General features: G+C 34.4%; 1 protein-coding gene across 1 annotated transcript in view; it reads left to right on the forward strand.

Annotated features, from left to right (window-relative positions):
* The window catches only part of LOC134543196 (actin-binding protein WASF3-like), a 47,976-nt gene that overhangs the window by 15,636 nt on the left and 19,730 nt on the right, over positions 1-12,610 (forward strand). The window contains 3 exon segments of the mRNA XM_063388098.1: positions 2,530-2,798; positions 5,603-5,749; positions 11,470-11,663. Coding sequence (XP_063244168.1) covers positions 2,530-2,798; positions 5,603-5,749; positions 11,470-11,663 — 610 coding nt within the window.

Genomic DNA, 12,610 nt, shown 5'->3' on the forward strand with positions numbered 1-12,610 from the left:
TAGGTTCTTGTGCATGTTGCTACGCTTCCGTGGATGCTTATCCTTTGGATAACTTGTGACGTGCGCAGTCCGATTTTCGTAGTTCATTCGCAGTTTATTGAACACTTTTGAGAAACCTTGTTGGCCTGTAGGTGCTTGTAGGGTTTTAATAACTTTTTTTTTTGGAATCCTATCCGATTAATTTTAACAACTTGGTCTCCTTTTTTAAATGAACAAAACTAAGACGCTGATTCTGCATCTTTACCCTCAATTCATTTATTGAACTTAAACGTGTGATATTTATTGTGCTCATTCAGCTACTAAAAAAAAAAAAAAAAAAAGAAGTAATGTCATTAGATAGTTAATATGTACCATTGTGGTATGCACAATGCTTAATAAGCTTTTTGTTAGTGAAGTTAAGTGGTGGACAGCTGCAGATGAATAGTCTGTCATTGGAATGGTGAATACATTTGCTGTACATTATTATTCTAAGAGTAAAGTTGTAAACCTGGCACATGCCAATTATCTGTAATTGGTTGGATAAGAAAGGTGCTTTCTTAGTGTTACATCATGAAACCAAAACAGGTCTATGTCAACATAAAATGTGAGTTTATGAAAATTGGAAACATTGGCTAAGAGAATTTTTGTGCAGTTGAAGAAATTATTTCTTGAAGAGAGAATATTTGTATTATTGAAATGCAAAGCTTTGGCTGATAAAGGATGATAGTGACATCTGCACAAATTTAATATATTTTAACTCTAATGTGCATCAGTTATAAAAAAATTAAAGCTTTATTTAATAAATTAGATACTTTTTTCTAGTTAAGTCCAACTTAACTTTACGTACACCATTAGGGGCTCAAGAAAAATGGATGCGAGCTGACATTATTTTGTAGGTGTTGGTTTCGAAAGTGTTCAGATATATTGGGAATGCACTTTAACTTCATTTATTTTGCTGACAAAATAAATGCAACTACAAAACAATGTTGTCATTTCCTGAAAGTTTTATTTAATTTAGAAGGCTAGCAGAAAACATGTTCTTGTAGAATGGCAACACATGTTTTGTTTTTTTCTTTCTTGTTTTTTTTTCCTTTTTCTTCCAAGCATGAATTGTTTTTAAGTGAATTACAAATTGAAAATGTAAGCAGTAAAGTATTTTGGAAATTTCAGATGTATAAATTATACAGTTATATTGCATTTTATACATTCCTTGACTTTTACAATGATGTAGCAGTATATATATGCAGCACTGCTTGAAAGTATTGCTGGTAGAATATTCCCTTAAATATAGGGCAAAATTAGTAATAAAAAACAAAAATGGCTGACTAGGATTGAAATACTATTAATTGACTATTTATTGATTCATTAAAATGTAAAAAGTATAGTTAAAATGTGACTGCCTCCTAATGAAGATATTTACAGTTGCATTATGTTTAGTTGGTACATAACATTTATATGCGAAATACAATTTTAAACCTAACAAAAATAATTTTTAGAAGGGTAAACAGTTCAAACCATACTCAAATATAACCCAGAAATCAAAATGGGTAACTTACACAGCCAATAAATCACCACACCAATATATTCATTTGTGCCAGGCATGTAAACCTTTTTTGTGGGTGATTAAGGTCATATTTAGTGTTTCTTTTGTTTAATTTGGGTATCATTGTCAAGCCTATTACTGGTGTTAATTTTAATACCTTCAAACCTCTACAGTTTTAAAAAAAATTATATGTAAATTGGATTCTTTTAATTATTTAAAATTGTATTTTAGTTAATGATCAGGATTGATTGTGTTGGCCATTTTTGGGCTTGAGCCACCTACTAATTGTTGTCCTTTGACAATGCATTCTCTTATAAACTATTCCCTATTTTCCACCTGCCATAGTGTTTTTGGTGCTACAGTACAAAAATGGTTAGGGGTTACCTTAATGTATTGCTTGCCTTTTGCGGAATTGAGTGTCGTGCGTCAATTGTTATTGAAACCTCAATTCTTTTTTAATTGGCTCTGCGTTGATTTTTATCTGGGTGAGTTAATGAATGCAATTTGATAAGATCTTTGTTTGCAGTAACAGTTTGGCTGACCTGTTTTAGTACAACGAAAATCCCTGTGTATAACGAGCCTCTTGCTTGTACTTGCCATTGAATTGCCACCAGGTTTCCGATTCACTGTTAACACAAGGATGCAAGCCTATACGAGCTAGTGTGATATAGGGAGGGTTCTATTTTTTCACTCTTTCGTGTAAAAGTACAGTGTAAACAGAATTATTCATTGCACCATTATAAAAAAAACTTGACTTTTGTTTTTACATTCATGTCAATTATCGCTCATTTCAGTACATACATGCATAAATTAAATAAATTATAATAAAAAATTTGGACATCCTGGTGAAAATAAGCACACAGACTTGTACAATGTGTATTTTTCTAGCATCTTTCGTGCGTAGTGGGTGAAATTGGAAGTACTGTTCACTTGCTCGCTCTTTGGTGCTGAAGAAAGAGGCTCGTTGGTAACGGCCGACATCACGCGCGGGACTGGTCTTGTTGCAGTGTCCCTGCAAGACATCCACATGCGGAAAGCGTTCAAGAGCGCGGTGGTGTTCGACCAGCAAGTGGTGTCCCGGGACACCATGCCGACCGCCATGCTGGAGATGTACCAGACGTGCGACAAGCCCCCGCCTCTCGACAAGCTCAACTGCTACCGCGAGGACGGGAAGGACGGCCTGAAGTTCTACACAGACGCCAATTACTTCTTTGAGCTGTGGAGGCAAGAGATGATCAAGGACACGGAGCGGATGATGATCGACAGGGGGAAGAAGGTGAGTTAGGCTACTAAAAAATTTATTTATTGAGAAAATTCTATGCGCACCCTTTGAAAGTTAATAACTTTACAAGTATATTTTCATTATGTATTTTAATGATCATAATGTTGCACAAGTATTTTTTTTTTTTCCTATTATAAAGTTTTGCATTCAGATGTTCAAAAGTTGTGCCACAACTGTGAACAACCTATCAAGGTATATTCTTTTCGGATGATTATATTGTAGGGTAGACTCCCGATTATCCAGGGTCCACCGATAACCAAAAAAAAAAAAGAAATGTCCAAAAAAACTGATAATTTTTTTATCCCAACTCTCTAGACAAACACTGTAACAGACGCCCCTTGAAGTAACGCCCTTATTCGTTCCAGTAAATAAAAACTGCGCTAGTCAAGTACTTTTTTTTTCGTAAGAGAGTTTGTATCAAAATATTTTTTTTGCGGAATCAGGTAAGTGTGCTTGCTGACTACCATTTTAATCAAGAGACAGCTCAAGTTAAATTTAATTTACAGTAAAACTATACATATGTCTAAATACATTTGAAGTACTTTTAAATAATTGTTGAACAACTTTTTGAGATTAAACAACCAAAAATTAAATTTCAAAATTCACGTACCGCATTGTTTACATTATGGGTAAGGACCCCAGAAAATGGTAAATAAAACTGGCTCATTTCGGTGTAAAAAAATGACAAAAGCGGTGCAAAAAAATGACAAAAGCGGTGCAAAAAACCGGTGTAAAAATTAGCAAGCGGTGCAAAAAATCGGTGTAAAAATAAGCAATCAGTAGAGACCGCAAAAAATTGTGAAAAAATTATGCCATTGGCGGTGTAAAAAAAAACCTCATAGCCTTACTGCTTCCTTATTTGCCTGGCCAATTTTTGGGACATAAGTTTCTCTAAGAGTGTTGGCTGATGATGGCAAATCCCCTGCACCTAAAATGTATACATAACTTACAATATACTTATAAATAGGTAGCATTTATAAGGTTATCACTGAAAATATTAATGGGCTAATTTATTCAAAACAATTCTTAGCCAAACCTAACCTAACCTTTTCTAGATTAGGTACTGCTGGATTACAGAGTCAAACCATCAATCAATCAGTCAAAAATATCTTGTGGTGTGCTCACCATTTCACAATGCAATCCATCCTATTTATGTGTTTGTTAATCTGAGGTACTTGCATATTTATTTAAAGTAAAGGTAAGTTAATCGATAATATTGTAGGCCTACATATGCTTATGAACTTTTATTAGAGGGGGAAAACATTTCTAAATAAATAAGGCTAACCTTCAACATGGGTGTTACACCATTCCCTCATAGCTGGATGATCAGCTTTTTCCAAAGGAATGTTAACTTACAGCATCATATTAACAAAATCAGAAAAAAAATTCTCGTTTTCTGCACTTTAAAGCTTGTTTGCTTTATTCACGCTGTCGCCTATCGAGATATGTTTAGACACGGTAGAATGCTTGACAAAATAATTGTCTTTTTTGTTTTGTTTTGTGTGTGTCATTTGCCACATGCTTTTTGCACGTGTCTTTGCGTGTACAATCAACCCGCACGTTGCAGAACTTGCACATCATAATTTTGTCCCGCTGATCAAAAATATAAAATCATCCGATTTTATCTCTCTTTCGCGATCAAACATTGTCTAAGTTTTCGGCATCTTAGCCACAAATTCAATTGTATCACAAAACTTACAAAATGTGGACGGTAGTTGTAAACACTCATAGATATGTGCACGCAAAAATGACTGCCATCTTAGCTCGATGCGATTAAATTAGGTTAGAAAAATCGACACCAGTGCGCCTTGCGGCAGAAACGACCATTATTCAAAACACGAAAACTGTGGAGTCAATTTGTTATGTTGGTAGTGCGCACATATCGATTGTTGACAATTTTTACATTTTGTTTTCATTTGCGATGGCAATATTTACTGTTTGTAAACAGAGTAATAAAAATACGTGAATTTCACTAACGTGTCAAAACGAAGATAATATCACGGCACTAGTCTTCCAGTCTATGTTTATTTCACGCCTATGTTTATGATGGCGTAAATAAATAGAACTTACGACATAAGGACATTATTTTGTGCGAAAAAGCGTGAATTTCGCGCGAAAATTCGTGAATTTCGCGACTATGTCAAAATCAAAGGAAAGTCGCAAAATTCGTTTAAAGTATCAAATTTTCGCGTTATTTCGTGAATTTCGCGCTTCACCATTTTTCGGGGTCTCTAATTATGGGTCATAGGCATAGCATTCCTAAGTAGGTGCTGCCAACATTTATGAGTTACATAATAATAATGTTTTTGATATAGTATATACATATATTTCAGATATAATAAGATTTAAGAAAGCACAAACCTAATGTTTTCTATTATTAAAAAAAATTATTTAACTTGATAACGTAATTCCCAACTTTTTTAAATTAATGTTTTTCTGCCATAGTTGCCACTAGTGCATACTTGAGTTTATATCCGTGTGTCTGCATTGTGCAACAGTAACCCTATAAATTACGCAAAATTTAGCATTCGTATATATTTGATATTATTTTGTGGTCAGTTTGTATGTTTCATTCTAACCAAAGGTGAACTAACACGTGGACAAAAGAAGTATTGGTTTTTTTTTTTTTTTGTATGATTTTGCAACGAGACTATGACTATTTACACATAATCTGTTTAAGTAAAAATATTCATCTTAACTATTCCATTTCTTTCGCTCTCTATATTTATGGGGTGTGGCAGTTTGTCCGTTGAAAGTACGGGTGAGCTGGATCACAAACTTGCTGGTTGTGGCTGCAGCCTCACCGGACCCGAGCGGAAGGGGGCGGAGGCCGGCACAAGAAGCGGGTGCGACAGCCCCAGAACACGAGGGAGCACCAGCGACAGCTGGCAGTGCGGCATGGGGAGTACATCATGCCACAGAACATCCACTACCGGACTCCTCAGGTGCCTTGCCTCTCTTCGTTTCCCACCACGCCTAGTAGAACCCTGTTATAATGTTTTTCAAGGGTGCAAAGGGGCATAAGCAAGAAATATTGATATACGTAGTACTCGTCAGTGTTAAAATCACTCTATGCTCGAATTTTCTTAAACCAAGCAAACAAATTTTTTTTTAACTTCATGAAGTTTCCAGCTACAGTCAAACCTCATTATTACAAACCTGAAGGGACCATATTTTAGCACTTTGTAATAACGAGGGTTTGTATTAACCAAACTATTGGGATATCATGACAAAAAAAATTGATTGAACTTTAAATGCCTATATTTACAATAATAAAGAAAATTATACACACCGTTGGTAGTATAAGCTGGCTTCACTACATGCATAACAATATGTAAACACTGAAGAAAACAAACACAATGCAACACTTACAGAATAAATAATAATACAAACTTCAATAAACTTGCATTCATGACACATTTTCAATTCAAACATTTGGTTTAAAAAAAAGCATCAATTCTGGTTTGCACTATCTTTTTCTTATAGGCATTGTTTACCACATTTAACTTTGGTCATATCTACTGCTGCCGACTCCCTACACATAGTTTTGCCAACAAGATTGTTGCGATCCTTATTAAACCGTTGTAGCCAACCATTGCTGAACTTGAAGTCTGAAATTCCTAACCTCAATGCTAGGTAGTCTGCCTTCTTCTGAATCATAGGTCCAGAAATTGGCAAGTTTGCTGTACGCATTTCTTAAAACCACTGCAACAAAATAGCTTCCATTTCTTGATATTTTGGGCCTCGCATTCTTTTTCTTGTTGATAATCTGCACTAACTCGCAAAAGCCGATTCAATCTATTCACGATTTGTTAATATTGTCGACAACGACGATTGCGGGATGTTAAATTCTCTCACCATTTCAGTTTTCGTTTTCTCTCCATTGTCTACTTCTTCGATAATTTTAACTTTAACTTGCAATGTAAGTTCGTTGCGTTTACGTTTCGCAGTCATATTACAAAACAACTAACACTCAAAATTGAGGTTAAGATACACGTGCGTGAACAATGGAAAATATCAGAACTTTTTTCCATAGATTGTTTAAACTTCTACGTATGTACACTTCCGACGACTAATATTAATAAGGTATAGAGTTCTTTCCTTTTCGTTTTCCGTTTACAACATGGCATCTTTTTTAGTTTAGTTACTAACATCGCCACTACAGTTGAACTTTTCATCTTGTTTTTCGACCATTTTGCGCTGTAGGATACATACATGTATCTTTGGAGAAACGTTTGTTTACATGACGGTTTTGAAGACGATTTACTTTAGACTTCGGCGGTGAAATTCGTATTAACCGTTCACTTATACACGTTAACAGCTACCTGAGGGATCAAAACAACTTCGTAATTCATATTAACCGTATTTCGTATTAAAAGTACTGAATAACATAGGAAATCATACTTTATTTTCCGGGACTGTGAAAGTACTTCGCATAAACGGGAATTTCGTACTAAGCGGATTCGTATAATGAGGTTTGACTGTATAATTTTTTTTTTGTCGTTACAGACACAGAGCACATTTCTGTGAAATATTCTCACAATCCACAACACGCAATTCCTTTGCCACTTGAACATGTGTGTTCTTTGGATTCCTATCGACAAATGAAATAAATTCAACTTTATAAGCAATGTAAAAAGCTTTTATTATGTTTCTGTGCCACCACGGAACGGTTGACAAACTAAAATTGTGTGGAACTACTTATTGTGTACATCTGAAAAAAAACACCAGAATGACAAGGAATGATAGGATTCGTTATTTTGTTTTCCAAGATGGTGCCAACAGACACATAGTTGCGATTATATATACCTATGATATATAAAATAAATACACAGACTTTTTTTCCTTCATTCCTTGACTTTTGGAAAACAAAGCAGGAAATCCATAATTTGTGAAACATTATACACTGGAAGTAAATACACTGCCCTTTGGGGAAAATGTTGGGACTTTGAAACTATGACATAAGCAGGAAAACATTATAAACAGGAACATTATAACAGGGTTCTACTATAGCTATTCGTAAGTATTCTTCGTATTTGTAGGGGCCGGAAAAATTACCATCTTGCTATAGATAATTTTTTCTTAAGATTCTATTTTTTCTAATTTCATACGTAAATGCTATTTTAGCTAATTTTCTAAATAATTTTTTTTTTCATCTAAATTAGATTTAAATGCCTCATTCGTCAAAATCTTTCATAAAATGTCAAGTAACTGCTGCATATTTTTTAACGATTTTTAAAAATTGTTGTACAAAATAAATTTTTTCACACTTAGAAAGAAACAACCCAGTGTTGTAGACTTTGTGACCTGACTCACCTTTTATTCGTACTTTGCAGTTTTAGGACATGTGCATGTATGATAAAATTATTTTATTTTAGTCACATAAAACTTATCATCACTCCAGATAAAAAACTTGCCCATCATCTTTGCCGCAGATTTTCTCATGTCGCAGGCGAAAGTGTATGATTGGCAAATAAGATGAAAACAACAGGCTGCACTCTTGCATTTTGCTTAAATAGGAGTGTGAAGTAAACCACAGCAGTACTGCCAATACTTGGCGTTCCCCCAAATGTTACATTGACCATGTGGTGATTTTCTAATAATTGTTCTGTACACTAGTTTTCACTACCAGCATGATTTGCTTCTATTACCATGTCCCTGTGATAGTCAAGTTACATGTATTGGAAATAACTTAAAAAATTTAAGTCCCACCAGATTAATCCAGTTATTCTATGAATTAAACGTGCAACTAAATGTTTGCTTGGATATTGTGCTACCACTTTTTGAAGTAAAATAAGCTCTTTTTTTTTTTTTTTTGGCACGGTTAAAAAAAAAATTTTTTTTTTTTTACAAAACTGAAATAAATTGTTATTTGTAGGTATTGGTATATACTAGGGATGGGGCGACCGAATCCAATATCCGCCGAATCCGCCGAATCCTAGGGATTCGAAGATTCGGCGGGTCTGATATAGGATTCGTCAAAGGATTCGGTTTTTTACTATTTACGGGGAAAAAAATACAGTAAAACTCACGAGGTCCCGCATGGTAGGTTTTTCCGTATAAAGCGTTTAAATTGCCCGAGTTCTCATCATTTACGCCATTAAATGTGTGATATAAAGTCCGTTAAAATTTTTTCTGAAACTTTCTGTCTCAAATAATGGCACACGTAAATATGAAGAAAAGACAAATGAACAACAACATACGAAGAAATATGGATGATGTACCATAACTACAGTACAAACCCAATAGATATTTTAAGATAATTACCATAATAAGAACTAAAGATTCTTTGTAGAATACCATAATTACTACAGAAGCATGATGGCTACCATATTTGCACTATATTTACCGTAACAACCGAGATGTATATTTACCGTGATAGTAATGTATTATTTATTTATGACATATTAAATTAAAGAACATTGTTGAAAAAAAGGACGTTAAACTTTGATATGTACGGTTGGCACATTTTGCTAAGAAATAATGTGATGTGAAAGAATGCAGTACTACTACGAAAAGTGAAAATGGTACTTGTGGATTTTTAGGTTATGTCAGTCTCTTTCGTTTTTCAGTAATATCGGCCGAAAATTAACAAGCGTACTGTATCGGAAGTCAGCAGAAATGCCGATTCAACTAAATATTGGCAAAATCGGCTTCTTCAATACAGCTCTACATTTAATGACATGAGTAAACATATTTCAGATTTCAGGATATTGAAAAAGACTTTAATTTCCATGTAGGTTTATGTGTGTATGTTTTTTTTTGCAAGTGTAAATTGAATGAAGTAAAATGCTATTATTTTTATTACTTTCAATTGATTAAATTTTAATGACCAGTTACAGATATTTATGACACTAATTTTGAGGTTAAGCAATTTTACTAAAGCATTCCAGCCAAGCAGGTTGCCAGCGAGAGACGCTTCTCTTCTGCTGGAAACACTATCACCAATCGTAGAGCTAATTTAACTCCCGAACGTGCAGAACAAATTATTGTTCTGCATGATAGATTAAAGAACAGAATTTAATACTCTGTGACAATCTCTCTCAGAATTATTGTGCTGAAAAGTGGAAATGTTGAAACAATGTGAATGTACTTTTCAAACAACATGATTTTTGGTGCTAAGTTTGTTGAAGCTCAGTAAGGACTCCCGAAAAATTGACAAGGATGAAATTTTCCCAAAGATATGTTACATTTACACAAACATATACTTGGTTATGTTAGTTGGATGATATCAGTTACTAATGAACCAATGGAAACAGGTAAGATTCAATGGAAAAAAATGTTATTTTTTTTCTAGCAGTGCAAAATGTAAACACACACTGTCAATACTTACCCAAAATTAATAAGCCCACTTCATTTTAATACTTTATTCAAACATTATACTAAGTTTAAGATAAAAATAATTTCCCAAAAGTGTAACTGTACCACAAAAGCTTGAGCTCGGCTCGAAGTAAAATTCTTAGGCTCGCAGACCTCTAGCTTATTTATAGAAAAAATCCTAACCGCTAATCTGTACTAAAACTGAAATTTCTCAAGAAATTTTTTTTGTCTTTATATACACTTAGGCTATACCAGAAATGTACCAAACTACATGTGATAAAGTCAAGGGACTTTTAGTGCAAGCAGAATACATCTCACTTACATTAGATATGTGGACATCATCTGTTAAAAGATTCGGGTTTGGGTTCGAGATTCGGCAATTCCAGTCGAGGATTTGAGTTAGGATTCGGATTCGAGGAAATCAGGATTCGCCCCATCCCTAGTATATACCTATGAATATATTTATTTTATAAGCATTGTGAAATGTAAATTATAAGTTAAGAATAATTTGCATTAAAACTGCTAATTTCACAATAATAGATACTAATCTCTAAAATAATAGATGCTAATTTTGGGGAAATAAAAAAATCATACTTAAGAGTAGGAGTACTCTAAATTGCTCTTTGTTACTGTAATATTCTATGGCAATGTCAGTGAATAGGTATGCAGTATTCCTTATTTATTTAGAAAAAATGACTAAACGGTGTATTGTAAACGTTTATTTCATTGTTTAAGTGAACCACCTGTTGTGATTCAAGAACTTCCAGCCTTTTTTTTTTTGCAGGTAATTTTTTTATTGGTGTATCATTATAAAAGTAATCAGGGTTGGGTCATTTCATGTAAAATATTTTCTATTGGTGGAAAAAGTTGTAAAATAATACATAGTTATAAAATTATTATAAATGTTAATATACAATATATAATATACAATAATATAGCTATACAAAGTTTTTAAAAAATTTACGTGAAAAATTAATTAGAAACTTTTTTATTGATTTTTTTTATATAGTGGCTGTGACTGGTATTATTCCTGTGACAGAGGTGAAGTGATTCTATTATTTAATTTAAGTCGTGTATTTCCAAAACTGGCCATCTCCCTCAGAACAGTTTTGCGAGGAATCGAGGAAAACTGTTTACTCAATGATTTGTAGGATTTTTTTACTTAATATTGTTTGCATTTTTTAACACACTTCTACATTTACAACATCTTGAATGCCACATCATGGAATTGAGTAGACAGTTTTCCTCGATTTCTCGCAAAACTGTTCCGAGGGAGATGGCCAGTTTTGGAAATACGCAACCCATTTGTTGGTCGATATGTTGGTTGATTGGTGCGGCCCGACAGAACATGATCGTGGTGGACGACGGCCTGGTGCCGGTGGGCATGGTGCAGACGGACCAGCGGCCCCCGAGGCCCAGCAGCATCGAGCTGCGACGCAGCTACCCGGAGGAGGGCCAGTGCCCCTGCGCCCTGCCGGCCGCCGTCTACAGCCCCCGGCACGCTGCTCCCCTCAGCCCCACTGACCCCTCGCACTACAGGTGAGCTTGCCTGTCTTATCAGGACTTGATGTAGGCTTCTGGACATACGCCATTGCCGAGCACAGGTGTGTCTGTAGAAGAAAACTACAAAATACACATGACAAAAACAAAAAATTGCTGTTGTCAGGATATAAACACTACACAATACTCCACAACAGGAAAAACCCCACAAATGATGACAGCACAAAAATACCGAACCCAAAAAATTCAGCACAACAGTTGAAACGAGACAAAAACACAGCTAAATGAAAAGACGAAAACAAACACAATAGTTTTCCAAAAAAACAGGACTGTACAAATGCATACAAACAATTTTTCTTGTTACAGAGTACAGTAGAGCTTCATTATAAAGAACACGAAGGGACCAAAATTATGGCAGTTTGTTATAATGAAGTTCTTTATACCGAAATCACAATGATTGCCTGTTTTGGGGTTTTGAACATAACTCGATCTTGTTAAAAAACAAAGTAGAAAATCTAATACCAATATGAGTGGTACAAGCATCAATTACTTTAACAGCTATACTTTGGGATCAAGATACATACTACATACATACTAGTATGTATATGTACGATACAGAAATACGTAGGTAAGTTGTTTGCCAAAGCAGTAAGCCTACCTTTGGAATCAAGACAAGCTGTTTGCAAAAATGCTGTAATAAATCAAAAATATAAAATTTAAAAGTTAGGAATTTTTTTTTTTTACATTTTATTGTCTTCCAAACTGGATCGCTGAGTGAGAATTGTGGATAATGTTGATTTGGAGATACCTAACTTTTTAGCCACATCAGTCTTTTTATTTTCTTTATATACTGCTTTTAACATTTCAAGTCGTTTCCTAGAAGACATGTTCAGTAGTACGGTTTTTTAAACTATAAAAACAAATGCACCCTACACATGTAAAAATAAGTTATACATGTAGTATAGCCACGTTTCTGGGAAGCCTAC

This window comes from Bacillus rossius (genome assembly GCF_032445375.1).
Source record: "Bacillus rossius redtenbacheri isolate Brsri chromosome 9 unlocalized genomic scaffold, Brsri_v3 Brsri_v3_scf9_2, whole genome shotgun sequence".
In the NCBI taxonomy this organism is placed as follows: Eukaryota; Metazoa; Arthropoda; class Insecta; order Phasmatodea; family Bacillidae; genus Bacillus; species Bacillus rossius.